General features: G+C 52.7%; 1 protein-coding gene across 3 annotated transcripts in view; it reads left to right on the top strand.

Moving 5' to 3' along the window:
* Positions 1 to 18,992, top strand: part of LOC106606419 (ubiquitin carboxyl-terminal hydrolase 22) — a 101,282-nt gene that overhangs the window by 78,827 nt on the left and 3,463 nt on the right. For all 3 annotated transcript variants that reach the window (XM_045719856.2, XM_045719857.2, XM_045719855.2), the window contains 4 exons: positions 7,615 to 7,741; positions 8,956 to 9,047; positions 15,185 to 15,247; positions 16,472 to 16,621. In XM_045719856.2, coding sequence (XP_045575812.2) covers positions 7,615 to 7,741; positions 8,956 to 9,047; positions 15,185 to 15,247; positions 16,472 to 16,621 — 432 coding nt within the window. The remainder of the gene's footprint in view (positions 1 to 7,614; positions 7,742 to 8,955; positions 9,048 to 15,184; positions 15,248 to 16,471; positions 16,622 to 18,992) is intronic.

Below are 18,992 nucleotides of genomic sequence, written 5' to 3'. Positions count from 1 at the left end.
CGTGCTCGCTCTCTCTCTCGCTCTCCTCGTGCTCGCTCTCCTCGTGCTCGCTCTCCTCGTGCTCGCTCTCCTCGTGCTCGCTCTCCTCGTGCTCGCTCTCCCCGTGCTCGCTCTCCCCGTGCTCGCTCTCTCGCTCTCCCCGTGCTCGCTCTCTCGCTCTCCTCGTGCTCTCTCGCTCTCCTCGTGCTCTCTCGCTCTCCTCGTGCTCTCTCGCTCTCCTCGTGCTCTCTCGCTCTCCTCGTGCTCTCTCGCTCTCCTCGTGCTCTCTCGCTCTCCTCGTGCTCTCTCGCTCTCCTCGTGCTCTCTCGCCCTCCTCGTGCTCTCTCGCTCTCGTGCTCTCTCGCTCTCGTGCTCTCTCGCTCTCATGCTCTCTCGCTCTCATGCTCTCTCGCTCTCTCTCCTCATGCTCTCTCGCTCTCTCTCCTCATGCTCTCTCGCTCTCTCTCCTCATGCTCTCTCGCTCTCTCCTCATGCTCTCTCGCTCTCTCCTCATGCTCTCTCGCTCTCTCCTCATGCTCTCTCGCTCTCTCTCCTCATGCTCTCCTCATGCTGTTCTCATGCTCTCTCGCCTCATGCTCTCTCGCCTCATGCTCTCTCGCCTCATGCTCTCTCTCTCGCCTCATGCTCTCTTTCCTCATGCTCTCTCGCTCTCTCTCCTCATGCTCTCTCTACTCATGCTCTCTCGCTCTCTCCTTATGCTCTCCTCATGCTCTCACTCTCCTCATGCTCTCTCCTCATGCTCTCTCCTCATGCTCTCACTCTCCTCATGCTCTCACTCTCCTCATGCTCTCACTCTCCTCATGCTCACTCTCCTCATGCTCTCTCCCCATGCTCTCTCGCTCTCATGCTCTCTCCCCATGCTCTCCCTCCCCCTCGCTCTCATGCTCTCTCCTTATGCTGTCTCCCCATGCTCTCGCTCTCCTCATGCTCTCTCCCCATGCTCTCTCTCGCTCTCTCCCCATGCTCTCTCTCGCTCTCTCCCCATGCGCTCTCTCGCTCTCTCCCCATGCTCTCTCTCGCTCTCTCCCCATGCTCTCTCGCTCTATCCCCATGCTCTCTCCCCGTGCTCTCACTCTCCCCGTGCTCTCACTCTCCCCGTGCTCTCACTCTCCCCGTGCTCTCACTCTCCCCGTGCTCTCACTCTCCCCGTGCTCTCACTCTCCTCGTGCTCTCTCGCTGTCATGCTCTCTCGCTGTCATGCTCTCTCGCTGTCATGCTCTCTCGCTGTCATGCTCTCTCGCTGTCATGCTCTCTCGCTGTCATGCTCTCTCGCTGTCATGCTCTCTCGCTGTCATGCTCTCTCGCTGTCATGCTCTCTCGCTGTCATGCTCTCTCTCTCCCCATGCTCTCTCTCTCCCCATGCTCTCTCTCTCCCCGTGCGTGCTCTCTCTCTCCCCGTGCGTGCTCTCTCTCTCCCCGTGCGTGCTCTCTCTCTCCCCGTGCGTGCTCTCTCTCTCCCCGTGCGTGCTCTCTCTCTCCCCGTGCGTGCTCTCTCTCTCCCCGTGCGTGCTCTCTCTCTCCCCGTGCGTGCTCTCTCTCTCCCCGTGCGTGCTCTCTCTCTCCCCGTGCGTGCTCTCTCTCTCCCCGTGCGTGCTCTCTCTCTCCCCGTGCGTGCTCTCTCTCTCCCCGTGCGTGCTCTCTCTCTCCCCGTGCGTTCTCTCTCTCTCCTCGTGCGTTCTCTCTCTCTCCTCGTGCGTTCTCTCTCTCTCCTCGTGCGTTCTCGCTCTCTCCTCGTGCGTTCTCTCTCTCTCCTCGTGCGTTCTCTCTCTCTCCTCGTGCGTTCTCTCTCTCTCCTCGTGCGTTCTCTCTCTCTCCTCGTGCGTTCTCTCTCTCCTCGTGCGTTCTCTCTCTCTCCTCGTGCGTTCTCTCTCTCTCCTCGTGCGTTCTCTCTCTCTCCTCGTGCGTTCTCTCTCTCTCCTCGTGCGCTCTCGCTCTCTCCTCGTGCGCTCTCGCTCTCTCCTCGTGCGCTCTCGCTCTCTCCTCGTGCGCTCTCGCTCTCTCCTCGTGCGCTCTCGCTCTCTCCTCGTGCGCTCTCGCGCTCTCTCGCTGTCGCGCTCTCTCGCTGTCGCGCTCTCTCGCTGTCGCGCTCTCTCGCTGTCGCGCTCTCTCGCCTCCTCATGCTCTCTCTGCCTCCTCATGCTCTCTCTCCCTCCTCATGCTCTCTCCCTCCTCATGCTCTCTCCCTCCTCATGCTCTCTCCCTCCTCATGCTCTCTCCCTCCTCATGCTCTCTCCCTCCTCATGCTCTCTCCCTCCTCGTGCTCGCTGGCTCTCCCTCCTCGTGCTCGCTGGCTCTCTCTCTCTCTTCGTGCTCGCTGGCTCTCCCTCCTCGTGCTCGCTGGCTCTCTCTCTCTCTTCGTGCTCGCTGGCTCTCTCTCTCTCTTCGTGCTCGCTGGCTCTCTCTCTCTCTTCGTGCGCTCTGGCTCTCTCTCTCTCGTCGTGCGCTCTGGCTCTCTCTCTCTCGTCGTGCGCTCTGGCTCTCTCTCTCTCGTCGTGCGCTCTGGCTCTCTCTCTCTCGTCGTGCGCTCTGGCTCTCTCTCTCTCGTCGTGCGCTCTGGCTCTCTCTCTCTCGTCGTGCGCTCTGGCTCTCTCTCTCTCGTCGTGCGCTCTGGCTCTCTCTCTCTCGTCGTGCGCTCTGGCTCTCTCTCTCTCGTCGTGCGCTCTGGCTCTCTCTCTCTCGTCGTGCGCTCTGGCTCTCTCTCTCTCGTCGTGCGCTCTGGCTCTCTCTCTCTCGTCGTGCGCTCTGGCTCTCTCTCTCTCGTCGTGCGCTCTGGCTCTCTCTCTCTCGTCGTGCGCTCTGGCTCTCTCTCTCTCGTCGTGCGCTCTGGCTCTCTCTCTCTCGTCGTGCGCTCTGGCTCTCTCTCTCTCGTCGTGCGCTCTGGCTCTCTCTCTCTCGTCGTGCGCTCTGGCTCTCTCTCTCTCGTCGTGCGCTCTGGCTCTCTCTCTCTCGTCGTGCGCTCTGGCTCTCTCTCTCTCGTCGTGCGCTCTGGCTCTCTCTCTCTCGTCGTGCGCTCTGGCTCTCTCTCTCTCGTCGTGCGCTCTGGCTCTCTCTCTCTCGTCGTGCGCTCTGGCTCTCTCTCTCTCGTCGTGCGCTCTGGCTCTCTCTCTCTCGTCGTGCGCTCTGGCTCTCTCTCTCTCGTCGTGCGCTCTGGCTCTCTCTCTCTCGTCGTGCGCTCTGGCTCTCTCTCTCTCGTCGTGCGCTCTGGCTCTCTCTCTCTCGTCGTGCGCTCTGGCTCTCTCTCTCTCGTCGTGCGCTCTGGCTCTCTCTCTCTCGTCGTGCTCTCTCTCTCGCTCTCCTCGTGCTCTCTCTCTCGCTCTCCTCGTGCTCTCTCTCTCGCTCTCCTCGTGCTCTCTCTCTCGCTCTCCTCGTGCTCGCTCTCTCTCTCGCTCTCCTCGTGCTCGCTCTCCTCGTGCTCGCTCTCCTCGTGCTCGCTCTCCTCGTGCTCGCTCTCCCCGTGCTCGCTCTCTCGCTCTCCCCGTGCTCGCTCTCTCGCTCTCCTCGTGCTCTCTCGCTCTCCTCGTGCTCTCTCGCTCTCCTCGTGCTCTCTCGCTCTCCTCGTGCTCTCTCGCTCTCCTCGTGCTCTCTCGCTCTCCTCGTGCTCTCTCGCTCTCCTCGTGCTCTCTCGCTCTCCTCGTGCTCTCTCGCCCTCCTCGTGCTCTCTCGCTCTCGTGCTCTCTCGCTCTCGTGCTCTCTCGCTCTCGTGCTCTCTCGCTCTCATGCTCTCTCGCTCTCTCTCCTCATGCTCTCTCGCTCTCTCTCCTCATGCTCTCTCGCTCTCTCCTCATGCTCTCTCGCTCTCTCCTCATGCTCTCTCGCTCTCTCCTCATGCTCTCTCGCTCTCTCTCCTCATGCTCTCCTCATGCTGTTCTCATGCTCTCTCGCCTCATGCTCTCTCGCCTCATGCTCTCTCGCCTCATGCTCTCTCTCTCGCCTCATGCTCTCTTTCCTCATGCTCTCTCGCTCTCTCTCCTCATGCTCTCTCTACTCATGCTCTCTCGCTCTCTCCTTATGCTCTCCTCATGCTCTCACTCTCCTCATGCTCTCTCCTCATGCTCTCTCCTCATGCTCTCACTCTCCTCATGCTCTCACTCTCCTCATGCTCTCACTCTCCTCATGCTCTCACTCTCCTCATGCTCACTCTCCTCATGCTCTCTCCCCATGCTCTCTCGCTCTCATGCTCTCTCCCCATGCTCTCCCTCCCCCTCGCTCTCATGCTCTCTCCTTATGCTGTCTCCCCATGCTCTCGCTCTCCTCATGCTCTCTCCCCATGCTCTCTCTCGCTCTCTCCCCATGCTCTCTCTCGCTCTCTCCCCATGCGCTCTCTCGCTCTCTCCCCATGCTCTCTCTCGCTCTCTCCCCATGCTCTCTCGCTCTATCCCCATGCTCTCTCCCCGTGCTCTCACTCTCCCCGTGCTCTCACTCTCCCCGTGCTCTCACTCTCCCCGTGCTCTCACTCTCCCCGTGCTCTCACTCTCCCCGTGCTCTCACTCTCCCCGTGCTCTCACTCTCCTCGTGCTCTCTCGCTGTCATGCTCTCTCGCTGTCATGCTCTCTCGCTGTCATGCTCTCTCGCTGTCATGCTCTCTCGCTGTCATGCTCTCTCGCTGTCATGCTCTCTCGCTGTCATGCTCTCTCGCTGTCATGCTCTCTCGCTGTCATGCTCTCTCTCTCCCCATGCTCTCTCTCTCCCCATGCTCTCTCTCTCCCCGTGCGTGCTCTCTCTCTCCCCGTGCGTGCTCTCTCTCTCCCCGTGCGTGCTCTCTCTCTCCCCGTGCGTGCTCTCTCTCTCCCCGTGCGTGCTCTCTCTCTCCCCGTGCGTGCTCTCTCTCTCCCCGTGCGTGCTCTCTCTCTCCCCGTGCGTGCTCTCTCTCTCCCCGTGCGTGCTCTCTCTCTCCCCGTGCGTGCTCTCTCTCTCCCCGTGCGTGCTCTCTCTCTCCCCGTGCGTGCTCTCTCTCTCCCCGTGCGTGCTCTCTCTCTCCCCGTGCGTGCTCTCTCTCTCCCCGTGCGTTCTCTCTCTCTCCTCGTGCGTTCTCTCTCTCTCCTCGTGCGTTCTCTCTCTCTCCTCGTGCGTTCTCTCTCTCTCCTCGTGCGTTCTCTCTCTCTCCTCGTGCGTTCTCTCTCTCTCCTCGTGCGTTCTCTCTCTCTCCTCGTGCGTTCTCTCTCTCTCCTCGTGCGTTCTCTCTCTCCTCGTGCGTTCTCTCTCTCTCCTCGTGCGTTCTCTCTCTCTCCTCGTGCGTTCTCTCTCTCTCCTCGTGCGTTCTCTCTCTCTCCTCGTGCGTTCTCGCTCTCTCCTCGTGCGCTCTCGCTCTCTCCTCGTGCGCTCTCGCTCTCTCCTCGTGCGCTCTCGCTCTCTCCTCGTGCGCTCTCGCGCTCTCTCGCTCTCGCGCTCTCTCGCTGTCGCGCTCTCTCGCTGTCGCGCTCTCTCGCCTCCTCATGCTCTCTCTGCCTCCTCATGCTCTCTCTCCCTCCTCATGCTCTCTCCCTCCTCATGCTCTCTCCCTCCTCATGCTCTCTCCCTCCTCATGCTCTCTCCCTCCTCATGCTCTCTCCCTCCTCATGCTCTCTCCCTCCTCATGCTCTCTCCCTCCTCGTGCTCTCTCCCTCCTCATGCTCTCTCCCTCCTCGTGCTCGCTGGCTCTCTCTCTCTCTTCGTGCTCGCTGGCTCTCTCTCTCTCTTCGTGCTCGCTGGCTCTCTCTCTCTCTTCGTGCTCGCTGGCTCTCTCTCTCTCTTCGTGCTCGCTGGCTCTCTCTCTCTCTTCGTGCGCTCTGGCTCTCTCTCTCTCGTCGTGCGCTCTGGCTCTCTCTCTCTCGTCGTGCGCTCTGGCTCTCTCTCTCTCGTCGTGCGCTCTGGCTCTCTCTCTCTCGTCGTGCGCTCTGGCTCTCTCTCTCTCGTCGTGCGCTCTGGCTCTCTCTCTCTCGTCGTGCGCTCTGGCTCTCTCTCTCTCGTCGTGCGCTCTGGCTCTCTCTCTCTCGTCGTGCGCTCTGGCTCTCTCTCTCTCGTCGTGCGCTCTGGCTCTCTCTCTCTCGTCGTGCGCTCTGGCTCTCTCTCTCTCGTCGTGCGCTCTGGCTCTCTCTCTCTCGTCGTGCGCTCTGGCTCTCTCTCTCTCGTCGTGCGCTCTGGCTCTCTCTCTCTCGTCGTGCGCTCTGGCTCTCTCTCTCTCGTCGTGCGCTCTGGCTCTCTCTCTCTCGTCGTGCGCTCTGGCTCTCTCTCTCTCGTCGTGCGCTCTGGCTCTCTCTCTCTCGTCGTGCGCTCTGGCTCTCTCTCTCTCGTCGTGCGCTCTGGCTCTCTCTCTCTCGTCGTGCGCTCTGGCTCTCTCTCTCTCGTCGTGCGCTCTGGCTCTCTCTCTCTCGTCGTGCGCTCTGGCTCTCTCTCTCTCGTCGTGCGCTCTGGCTCTCTCTCTCTCGTCGTGCGCTCTGGCTCTCTCTCTCTCGTCGTGCGCTCTGGCTCTCTCTCTCTCGTCGTGCGCTCTGGCTCTCTCTCTCTCGTCGTGCGCTCTGGCTCTCTCTCTCTCGTCGTGCGCTCTGGCTCTCTCTCTCTCGTCGTGCGCTCTGGCTCTCTCTCTCTCGTCGTGCGCTCTGGCTCTCTCTCTCGTCGTGCGCTCTGGCTCTCTCTCTCTCGTCGTGCGCTCTGGCTCTCTCTCTCTCGTCGTGCGCTCTGGCTCTCTCTCTCTCGTCGTGCGCTCTGGCTCTCTCTCTCTCGTCGTGCGCTCTGGCGCTCTCTCTCTCGTCGTGCGCTCTGGCGCTCTCTCTCTCGTCGTGCGCTCTGGCGCTCTCTCTCTCGTCGTGCGCTCTGGCGCTCTCTCTCTCGTCGTGCGCTCTGGCGCTCTCTCTCTCGTCGTGCGCTCTGGCGCTCTCTCTCTCGTCGTGCGCTCTCGCTCTCTCTCTCGTCGTGCGCTCTCGCTCTCTCTCTCGTCGTGCGCTCTCGCTCTCTCTCTCGTCGTGCGCTCTCGCTCTCTCTCTCGTCGTGCGCTCTCGCTCTCTCTCTCGTCGTGCGCTCTCGCTCTCTCTCTCGTCGTGCGCTCTCGCTCTCTCTCTCGTCGTGCGCTCTCGCTCTCGTCGTGCGCTCTCGCTCTCGTCGTGCGCTCTCGCTCTCGTCGTGCGCTCTCGCTCTCGTCGTGCGCTCTCGCTCTCGTCGTGCGCTCTCGCTCTCGTCGTGCGCTCTCGCTCTCGTCGTGCGCTCTCGCTCTCGTCGTGCGCTCTCTCTCTCGTCGTGCGCTCTCTCTCTCGTCGTGCGCTCTCGCTGTCGTCGTGCGCTCTCGCTCTCTTCGTGCGCTCTCGCTCTCGTCGTGCGCTCTCGCTCTCGTCGTGCGCTCTCTCTCTCGTCGTGCGCTCTCGCTCTCCTCGTGCGCTCTCGTGCGCTCTCGCTCTCTCCTCGTGCGCTCTCGCTCTCTCCTCGTGCGCTCTCGTGCGCTCTCGCTCTCTCCTCGTTCTCTCTCGTGCTCTCTCCTCGTTCTCTCTCGCTCTCTCCTCGTGGTCTCTCCTCGTTCTCTCTCGCTTTCTCCTCGTGCTCTCTCCTCGTGGTTTCTCCTCGTTCTCTCGCTCTCTCCTCGTTCTCTCTCTCCCCCTCTCTCTCCTCATACTCTTTCTCTTAATATTCCACTCCCTCTTTCTGCAGGTTCACTCGGCCTGAGCATCTAGGAAGCAGTGCCAAAATCAAATGTGGCGGTTGCCATAGTTACCAGGAGTCCACCAAACAGCTGACGATGAAGAAGCTCCCCATCGTGGCATGTTTCCATCTCAAAGTGAGTCTCTCTCTGCTCCTAGCCAATCACAAGAAGCCAGCCATGACCACTAAGGACAATCTATTGAAAAACAACATAAGAACATATCATATATTGAAGTATAATAATATATTATGAATATATGAAAATATGTTACATAATGCATTCTCACTGTATGCTTATAGATCCCTATTATAACTACTGGTAGAATGTTTTGTGTGTGGAAAGATTTGCCTTTCATTACTGTCACTACACACACACACACACACACACACACACACACACACACACACACACACAGAGAGAGTCACACACAGAGAGTCACACATACATACATACACACACAGTCTCACACACTCAGTCTTCTACACGTTTTATTTATGGAGTATGGGGGGCCATACATAAGCTTTTTTTAATATTCCTAGGACTATGCTGAACGTGGGAATCTTTTCTCTTCAGACTGATCCATCTATTACATTTTACATTACATTTTAGTCATTTAGCAGACACTCTTATCCAGAGCAACTTACAGTAGTGAATGCATGAATTTCATACATTTTTCTCTCCGTACTGGTCCCCCATAGGAATCGAACCCACAACCCTGGCGTTGCAAACACCATGCTCTACCAACTGAGCTACACGGGATTACCATCAGGGCTCTAGTCTAACAGGGCTCTCTATTTCTCACACGTAATCCCTCCCTTCAGAATGACAAGAAGATCAGGAAGGAGTCTCAATAATGTCTCTCTCTTCCCTCCCCCTCTGCTCTCCTTCTACCCCACCCCCTCTCCCTCTTCCCCCCCCTCTCCCTCTTCCCCCCCCTCTCCCTCTTCCCCCCCTCTCCCTCTTCCCCCCCCTCTCCCTCTTCCCCCCCCTCTCCCTCTTCCCCCCCTCTCCCTCTTCCCCCCCGTCTCCCTCTTCCCCCCCGTCTCCCTCTTCCCCCCCGTCTCCCTCTTCCCCCCCGTCTCCCTCTTCCCCCCCGTCTCCCTCTTCCCCCCCGTCTCCCTCTTCCCCCCCGTCTCCCTCTTCCCCCCCGTCTCCCTCATCCCTCCCTCTTCCTCCCCCTCCTCTTCTGCCCCCCCCTCTCCTTTCTGCGCCCCCTTCTCTCTCTTTCCCCTCTTCTCTCCCCCTCTTTTCTTTCTCTTCTCTCTCTCCCTCCTCCCCCTCTTCTTTCTCTTCTTTCTCTCCCTCCTCCTCCTCTCTTCCTTCTCTCCCTCCTCCCTCCTGGGGTGTAGCGGTTTGAACACTCTGCCAAACTGAGGAGGAAGATCACCACATATGTCTCCTTCCCTCTAGAGCTGGACATGACACCTTTCATAGCTTCCAGGTGAGGTAACACACACACACACACACACACACACACACACACACACACACACACACACACACACACACACCTGCAGATCTAAGCTCTGGTTTAGAAATATAAGACCCTCACTCCTCGTGCTCCCGCACTATAAAATAATGTGTGTATGAACGCTGTGTGTTCTCCATCCTCCACCTTCAGGGCATGGAATATAACCTTCCTACTGTCTATCATATACCCTGCCTTCCTACTGTCTATCCTATATCCTGCCTTCCTACTGTCTATCATATACCCTGCCTTCCTACTGTCTATCCTATACCCTGCCTTCCTACTGTCTATCCTATATCCTGCCTTCCTACTGTCTATCCTATACCCTGCCTTCCTACTGTCTATCCTATACCCTGCCTTCCTACTGTCTATCATATACCCTGCCTTCCTACTGTCTATCATATACCCTGCCTTCCTACTGTCTATCATATACCCTGCCTTCCTACTGTCTATCATATACCCTGCCTTCCTACTGTCTATCATATACCCTGCCTTCCTACTGTCTATCCTATACCCTGCCTTCCTACTGTCTATCCTATACCCTGCCTTCCTACTGTCTATCCTATACCCTGCCTTCCTACTGTCTATCATATACCCTGCCTTCCTACTGTCTATCATATACCCTGCCTTCCTACTGTCTATCATATACCCTGCCTTCCTACTGTCTATCCTATACCCTGCCTTCCTACTGTCTATCATATACCCTGCCTTCCTACTGTCTATCATATACCCTGCCTTCCTACTGTCTATCATATACCCTGCCTTCCTACTGTCTATCATATACCCTGCCTTCCTACTGTCTATCCTATACCCTGCCTTCCTACTGTCTATCATATACCCTGCCTTCCTACTGTCTATCATATACCCTGCCTTCCTACTGTCTATCCTATACCCTGCCTTCCTACTGTCTATCCTATACCCTGCCTTCCTACTGTCTATCCTATACCCTGCCTTCCTACTGTCTATCCTATACCCTGCCTTCCTACTGTCTATCATATACCCTGCCTTCCTACTGTCTATCATATACCCTGCCTTCCTACTGTCTATCATATACCCTGCCTTCCTACTGTCTATCCTATACCCTGCCTTCCTACTGTCTATCATATACCCTGCCTTCCTACTGTCTATCATATACCCTGCCTTCCTACTGTCTATCCTATACCCTGCCTTCCTACTGTCTATCATATACCCTGCCTTCCTACTGTCTATCATATACCCTGCCTTCCTACTGTCTATCCTATACCCTGCCTTCCTACTGTCTATCCTATACCCTGCCTTCCTACTGTCTATCATATACCCTGCCTTCCTACTGTCTATCATATACCCTGCCTTCCTACTGTCTATCATATACCCTGCCTTCCTACTGTCTATCATATACCCTGCCTTCCTACTGTCTATCCTATACCCTGCCTTCCTACTGTCTATCATATACCCTGCCTTCCTACTGTCTATCATATACCCTGCCTTCCTACTGTCTATCCTATACCCTGCCATCCTACTGTCTATCCTATACCCTGCCTTCCTACTGTCTATCATATACCCTGCCTTCCTACTGTCTATCATATACCCTGCCTTCCTACTGTCTATCATATACCCTGCCTTCCTACTGTCTATCATATACCCTGCCTTCCTACTGTCTATCCTATACCCTGCCTTCCTACTGTCTATCATATACCCTGCCTTCCTACTGTCTATCATATACCCTGCCTTCCTACTGTCTATCATATACCCTGCCTTCCTACTGTCTATCCTATACCCTGCCTTCCTACTGTCTATCATATACCCTGCCTTCCTACTGTCTATCATATACCCTGCCTTCCTACTGTCTATCCTATACCCTGCCTTCCTACTGTCTATCATATACCCTGCCTTCCTACTGTCTATCATATACCCTGCCTTCCTACTGTCTATCCTATACCCTGCCTTCCTACTGTCTATCCTATACCCTGCCTTCCTACTGTCTATCATATACCCTGCCTTCCTACTGTCTATCATATACCCTGCCTTCCTACTGTCTATCATATACCCTGCCTTCCTACTGTCTATCATATACCCTGCCTTCCTACTGTCTATCATATACCCTGCCTTCCTACTGTCTATCATATACCCTGCCTTCCTACTGTCTATCATATACCCTGCCTTCCTACTGTCTATCCTATACCCTGCCTTCCTACTGTCTATCCTATACCCTGCCTTCCTACTGTCTATCATATACCCTGCCTTCCTACTGTCTATCATATACCCTGCCTTCCTACTGTCTATCATATACCCTGCCTTCCTACTGTCTATCCTATACCCTGCCTTCCTACTGTCTATCCTATACCCTGCCTTCCTACTGTCTATCCTATACCCTGCCTTCCTACTGTCTATCATATACCCTGCCTTCCTACTGTCTATCATATACCCTGCCTTCCTACTGTCTATCATATACCCTGCCTTCCTACTGTCTATCCTATACCCTGCCTTCCTACTGTCTATCCTATACCCTGCCTTCCTACTGTCTATCATATACCCTGCCTTCCTACTGTCTATCATATACCCTGCCTTCCTACTGTCTATCATATACCCTGCCTTCCTACTGTCTATCCTATACCCTGCCTTCCTACTGTCTATCCTATACCCTGCCTTCCTACTGTCTATCCTATACCCTGCCTTCCTACTGTCTATCATATACCCTGCCTTCCTACTGTCTATCCTATACCCTGCCTTCCTACTGTCTATCATATACCCTGCCTTCCTACTGTCTATCATATACCCTGCCTTCCTACTGTCTATCATATACCCTGCCTTCCTACTGTCTATCATATACCCTGCCTTCCTACTGTCTATCATATACCCTGCCTTCCTACTGTCTATCATATACCCTGCCTTCCTACTGTCTATCATATACCCTGCCTTCCTACTGTCTATCATATACCCTGCCTTCCTACTGTCTATCATATACCCTGCCTTCCTACTGTCTATCCTATACCCTGCCTTCCTACTGTCTATCATATACCCTGCCTTCCTACTGTCTATCATATACCCTGCCTTCCTACTGTCTATCATATACCCTGCCTTCCTACTGTCTATCATATACCCTGCCTTCCTACTGTCTATCATATACCCTGCCTTCCTACTGTCTATCCTATACCCTGCCTTCCTACTGTCTATCCTATACCCTGCCTTCCTACTGTCTATCCTATACCCTGCCTTCCTACTGTCTATCATATACCCTGCCTTCCTACTGTCTATCATATACCCTGCCTTCCTACTGTCTATCATATACCCTGCCTTCCTACTGTCTATCCTATACCCTGCCTTCCTACTGTCTATCATATACCCTGCCTTCCTACTGTCTATCATATACCCTGCCTTCCTACTGTCTATCATATACCCTGCCTTCCTACTGTCTATCATATACCCTGCCTTCCTACTGTCTATCATATACCCTGCCTTCCTACTGTCTATCATATACCCTGCCTTCCTACTGTCTATCATATACCCTGCCTTCCTACTGTCTATCATATACCCTGCCTTCCTACTGTCTATCCTATACCCTGCCTTCCTACTGTCTATCATATACCCTGCCTTCCTACTGTCTATCATATACCCTGCCTTCCTACTGTCTATCATATACCCTGCCTTCCTACTGTCTATCCTATACCCTGCCTTCCTACTGTCTATCATATACCCTGCCTTCCTACTGTCTATCATATACCCTGCCTTCCTACTGTCTATCCTATACCCTGCCTTCCTACTGTCTATCCTATACCCTGCCTTCCTACTGTCTATCCTATACCCTGCCTTCCTACTGTCTATCCTATACCCTGCCTTCCTACTGTCTATCATATACCCTGCCTTCCTACTGTCTATCATATACCCTGCCTTCCTACTGTCTATCCTATACCCTGCCTTCCTACTGTCTATCCTATACCCTGCCTTCCTACTGTCTATCATATACCCTGCCTTCCTACTGTCTATCATATACCCTGCCTTCCTACTGTCTATCATATACCCTGCCTTCCTACTGTCTATCCTATACCCTGCCTTCCTACTGTCTATCCTATACCCTGCCTGCCCACTGTCTATCCTATACCCTGCCTTCCTACTGTCTATCATATACCCTGCCTTCCTACTGTCTATCATATACCCTGCCTTCCTACTGTCTATCATATACCCTGCCTTCCTACTGTCTATCATATACCCTGCCTTCCTACTGTCTATCATATACCCTGCCTTCCTACTGTCTATCATATACCCTGCCTTCCTACTGTCTATCATATACCCTGCCTTCCTACTGTCTATCATATACCCTGCCTTCCTACTGTCTATCCTATACCCTGCCTTCCTACTGTCTATCCTATACCCTGCCTTCCTACTGTCTATCATATACCCTGCCTTCCTACTGTCTATCATATACCCTGCCTTCCTACTGTCTATCATATACCCTGCCTTCCTACTGTCTATCATATACCCTGCCTTCCTACTGTCTATCCTATACCCTGCCTTCCTACTGTCTATCATATACCCTGCCTTCCTACTGTCTATCATATACCCTGCCTTCCTACTGTCTATCCTATACCCTGCCTTCCTACTGTCTATCATATACCCTGCCTTCCTACTGTCTATCCTATACCCTGCCTTCCTACTGTCTATCCTATACCCTGCCTTCCTACTGTCTATCCTATACCCTGCCTTCCTACTGTCTATCATATACCCTGCCTTCCTACTGTCTATCATATACCCTGCCTTCCTACTGTCTATCATATACCCTGCCTTCCTACTGTCTATCATATACCCTGCCTTCCTACTGTCTATCCTATACCCTGCCTTCCTACTGTCTATCATATACCCTGCCTTCCTACTGTCTATCATATACCCTGCCTTCCTACTGTCTATCATATACCCTGCCTTCCTACTGTCTATCATATACCCTGCCTTCCTACTGTCTATCATATACCCTGCCTTCCTACTGTCTATCATATACCCTGCCTTCCTACTGTCTATCATATACCCTGCCTTCCTACTGTCTATCATATACCCTGCCTTCCTACTGTCTATCCTATACCCTGCCTTCCTACTGTCTATCATATACCCTGCCTTCCTACTGTCTATCATATACCCTGCCTTCCTACTGTCTATCATATACCCTGCCTTCCTACTGTCTATCATATACCCTGCCTTCCTACTGTCTATCCTATACCCTGCCTTCCTACTGTCTATCATATCCCTGCCTTCCTACTGTCTATCTATACCCTGCCTCCCTACTGTCTATCCTATACCCTGCCTTCCTACTGTCTATCCTATACCCTGCCTTCCTACTGTCTATCCTATACCCTGCCTTCCTACTGTCTATCATATACCCTGCCTTCCTACTGTCTATCATATACCCTGCCTTCCTACTGTCTATCATATACCCTGCCTTCCTACTGTCTATCCTATACCCTGCCTTCCTACTGTCTATCCTATACCCTGCCTGCCCACTGTCTATCCTATACCCTGGTGTAGGAGTGAAATAAGAGTATAGGAGTGAAATAGGAGTGTCTGTCTGCTTATTATGCAGGACACCCCTGCCACCTAGTGGATGTGTGGGACACTTTCATGTCATCCTCTGGGGGTTCTTTGTGCTTTTAAATAGTTTAAAACTGGAGTAATTGCTTTACCCCGAAATCAATCAATCAATCAATCAATCAATCCAAGACACAGTATTATGTCTGAAAACTCATGACAGAATTCTAGTTTATAGTAACTTTCCTTCATAACACTTCATACGGTGACATAACATATTGTAGTAACAGTCACTCCTGAACTAACACTCTTACTACCACTGACTTTGCTGTGTAACCTCTTTGTTGAGGAAACATGAGCTCACTGACTGACTGATATGTGCTTTTCTCACCCAGCTACCTTAAGATGAATGCACTTTAAGTCACAGGGTATAAGAGCATCAGCTTAATGTCTACAATAGAAATGTAACCGTCACTGTGAGACTGTCATTTGAATGACTGTTATGTAACCATGTATGTGTCTGTTACATGTTGGATGATGTTCTTCTCACTGTCCCGTGTCAATGTAGTGGTTGTCATTTGATATGAGCATGCATGTGACAGTGTCTCTGTCCTCTACAGTAAGGAGAGCAGGATGAATGGCCAGTATCAACAGACAGTAGAAGTATTAAACAACGACAATAAGTAAGTATGTTATGATAAACAACAACAACATATCCCAAGTAAACAGCACCAGATCTGGCTCAAGTAAGATTGAAATGATGTTTAAATACTTGATCTGGGCTTGATTGAGCTTGCCTTGCACAATGGAACCAAGAACATAGCTGAAAAAGTGCCAACATGGCCCACCAAGCACTCCAGACAAGCTAAAACAAACGCTGAAAGGATTTCAAACGGCATACAAGGAGTCAGGAGGCTCCTTCTATAGCACCTTATTCAAATGTTGATCGGGTTTCCTTGTATGCCGTTTGTAATTTATTTGACAACTGATGTACAGAAAAAAAAGCTAGATTAATTTCATTATAATTGTTTCCATTCTAGCGCAACAGCGAATGCTAACGGCGTGGAGCGTCCTAGTCCGACTCCCAAATGAAATCAATTTAAACACTATTAAAAGTAGCTCCATTTTTCTCATCCATGGCAGTTACAATGGCATTCATTTTCCAAGACATTTACCAGGGTTAAATGAATCAGTGTTATACAGTACCATTTCTAATTGGTAGTTTGACTGGAGTAGTAAGGACAAGTGTGTTCATGGCCATGGTCCCTGTGACTATTTTGATGGATTGGATGAAGGCCATTGACTGTCCCTCTGACTAGTTGACATGGTCAGAGAAATGGATGTATAAACTATGAGGAATAGGTGAAGCCAGAATAATCAGGTGAAGTCAATATATACCACCAGCTGTGTTATAAAGTACTTTAAGTCAACCTCGCTTCCTTCTCCACTGTCCCTGTGTGTGTTGTGGTGGAGCAGGTATTCTCTGTTTAACTGTCTGTGTGTTGTGGTGGAACAGGTATTCTCTGTTTAACTGTGTGTGTGTTGTGGTGGAGCAGGTATTCTCTGTTTAACTGTGTGTGTGTTGTGGTGGAACAGGTATTCTCTGTTTAACTGTGTGTGTTGTGGTGGAGCAGGTATTCTCTGTTTAACTGTCTGTGTGTTGTGGTGGAGCAGGTATTCTCTGTTTAACTGTGTGTGTTGTGGTAGAACAGGTATTCTCTGTTTAACTGTGTGTGTTGTGGTGGAACAGGTATTCTCTGTTTAACTGTCTGTGTGTTGTGGTGGAACAGGTATTCTCTGTTTAACTGTGTGTGTTGTGGTGGAGCAGGGTATTCTCTGTTTAACTGTCTGTGTGTTGTGGTGGAGCAGGTATTCTCTGTTTAACTGTGTGTGTTGTGGTGGAGCAGGTATTCTCTGTTTGCGGTTGTGAACCACCAGGGCACCCTGGAGAGTGGTCACTACACCAGCTTCATCCGCCAACACAAGGACCAGTGGTTCAAGTGTGACGACGCCATCATCACAAAGGCCAGCATCAAGGACGTGTTGGACAGTGAAGGGTGGGTCGTCAGACACCAGACTCCACGGTCATTTTCTTTAGAAAACAGACTGAAAGAAAAGACTCAAGCAGGGAGGGACTACTAATAGAAAAACACTACTATTCGGTTTCTGTTGTAAAATATTTTGACTGTGTTCAGTGGCAAAACATTGTTTCAGAGGAAAACAAAAGGTTGTGTTATTGAACAAGTTCAGGTAGTTCCTCCAGGTTTCAATCAATTTCCAAACGTTTTCTCCCCTCTGAACATAACCCTGAGGATCCATTTCAGTCAAGTTACTCTCAGTTGATTTGGATGTGGAATTTCGGTTCAATACCCGCGTCATGTTCAGAACTACCTGTACAACTACTGCTACTACCTGAACGTGTCCAATATGAACACAGATTTCCATTTCTTGTTGTTGCAAAACATTTTGTGTGCTCTACTGAACACAATGTTAGATTGCCTTCAATTTAGATTTAATTGACCCCAACTCTAGAGGTCGATTCCATCCATACACATTCTTATTTACATTTAAGTCATTTAGCAGACGCACTTATCCAGAGCGACTTACAAATTGGTGCATTCACCTTACGATATCCAGTGGAACAACCACTTTACAATAGTGCATCTAAATCTTTTAGGGGGGGGGGGGGGGGGGGTTAGAAGGATTACTTTATCCTATCCTAGGTATTCCTTAAAGAGGTGGGGTTTCAGGTGTCTCCGGAAAGTGGTGATTGACTCCGCTGTCCTGGCGTCGTGAGGGAGCTTGTTCCACCATTGGGGTGCCAGAGCAGCGAACAGTTTTGACTGGGCTGAGCGGGAACTGTGCTTCCTCAGAGGTAGGGAGGCGAGTAGGCCAGAGGTGGATGAACGCAGTGCCCTTGTTTGGGTGTAGGGCCTGATCAGAGCCTGAAGGTACGGAGGTGCCGTTCCCCTCACAGCTCCGTAGGCAAGCACCATGGTCTTGTAGCGGATGCGACCTTCAACTGGAAGCCAGTGGAGAGAGCGGAGGAGCGGGGTGACGTGAGAGAACTTGGGAAGGTTGAACACCAGACGGGCTGCGGCGTTCTGCATGAGTTGTAGGGGTTTAATGGCACAGGCAGGGAGCCCAGCCAACAGCGAGTTGCAGTAATCCAGACGGGAGATGACAAGTGCCTGGATTAGGACCTGCGCCGCTTCCTGTGTGAGGCAGGGTCGTACTCTGCGAATGTTGTAGAGCATGAACCTACAGGATCGGGTCACCGCCTTGATGTTAGCAGAGAACGACAGGGTGTTGTCCAGGGTCACGCCAAGGTTCTTAGCACTCTGGGAGGAGGACACAATGGAGTTGTCAACTGTGATGGCGAGATCATGGAACGGGCAGTCCTTCCCCGGGAGGAAGAGCAGCTCCGTCTTGCCGAGGTTCAGCTTGAGGTGGTGATCCGTCATCCACACTGATATGTCTGCCAGAGATGCGATTCGCCACCTGGTTATCAGAAGGGGGAAAGGAGAAGATTAATTGTGTGTCGTCTGCATAGCAATGCTAGGAGAGACCATGTGAGGATATGACAGAGCCAAGTGACTTGGTGTATAGCGAGAATAGGAGAGGGCCTAGAACAGAGCCCTGGGGGACACCAGTGGTGAGAGCACGTGGTGCGGAGACAGATTCTCGCCACGCCACCTGGTAGGAGCGACCTGTCAGGTAGGACGCGATCCAAGCGTGGGCCGCGCCGGAGATGCCCAACTCGGAGAGGGTGGAGAGGAGGATCTGATGGTTCACAGTATCAAAGGCAGCAGATAGGTCTAGGAGGATGAGAGCAGAGGAGAGAGAGTTAGCTTTAGCAGTGCGGAGAGCCTCCGTGACACAGAGAAGAGCAGTCTCAGTTGAATGACCAGTCTTGAAACCTGACTGATTTGGATCAAGAAGGTAATTCTGAGAGAGATAGCAGGAGAGCTGGCCAAGGACGGCACGTTCAAGAGTTTTGGAGAGAAAAGAAAGAAGGGATACTGGTCTGTAGTTGTTGACATCGGAGGGATCGAGTGTAGGTTTTTTCAGAAGGGGTGCAACTCTCGCTCTCTTGAAGACGGAAGGGACGTAGCCAGCGGTCAAGGATGAGCGAGGTGAGGTAAGGGAGAAGGTCTCCGGAAATGGTCTGGAGAAGAGAGGAGGGGATAGGGTCAAGCGGGCAGGTTGTTGGGCGGCCGGCCGTCACAAGACGCGAGATTTCATCTGGAGAGAGGGGAGAAAGAGGTCAAAGCATAGGGTAGGGCAGTGTGAGCAGGACCAGCGGTGTCGTTTGACTTAGCAAACGAGGATCGGGTGTCGTCGACCTTCTTTTCAAAATGGTTGACGAAGTCATCCGCAGAGAGGGGGGGGTTCAGGAGGGAGGAGAAGGTGGCAAAGAGCTTCCTA

The sequence above is a fragment of the Salmo salar genome, chromosome 06 (assembly GCF_965601325.2).
Source record: "Salmo salar chromosome 06, fSalSal1, whole genome shotgun sequence".
NCBI classification, from domain to species: Eukaryota; Metazoa; Chordata; class Actinopteri; order Salmoniformes; family Salmonidae; genus Salmo; species Salmo salar.
This window is presented reverse-complemented; position numbering and strand designations above follow the sequence as displayed.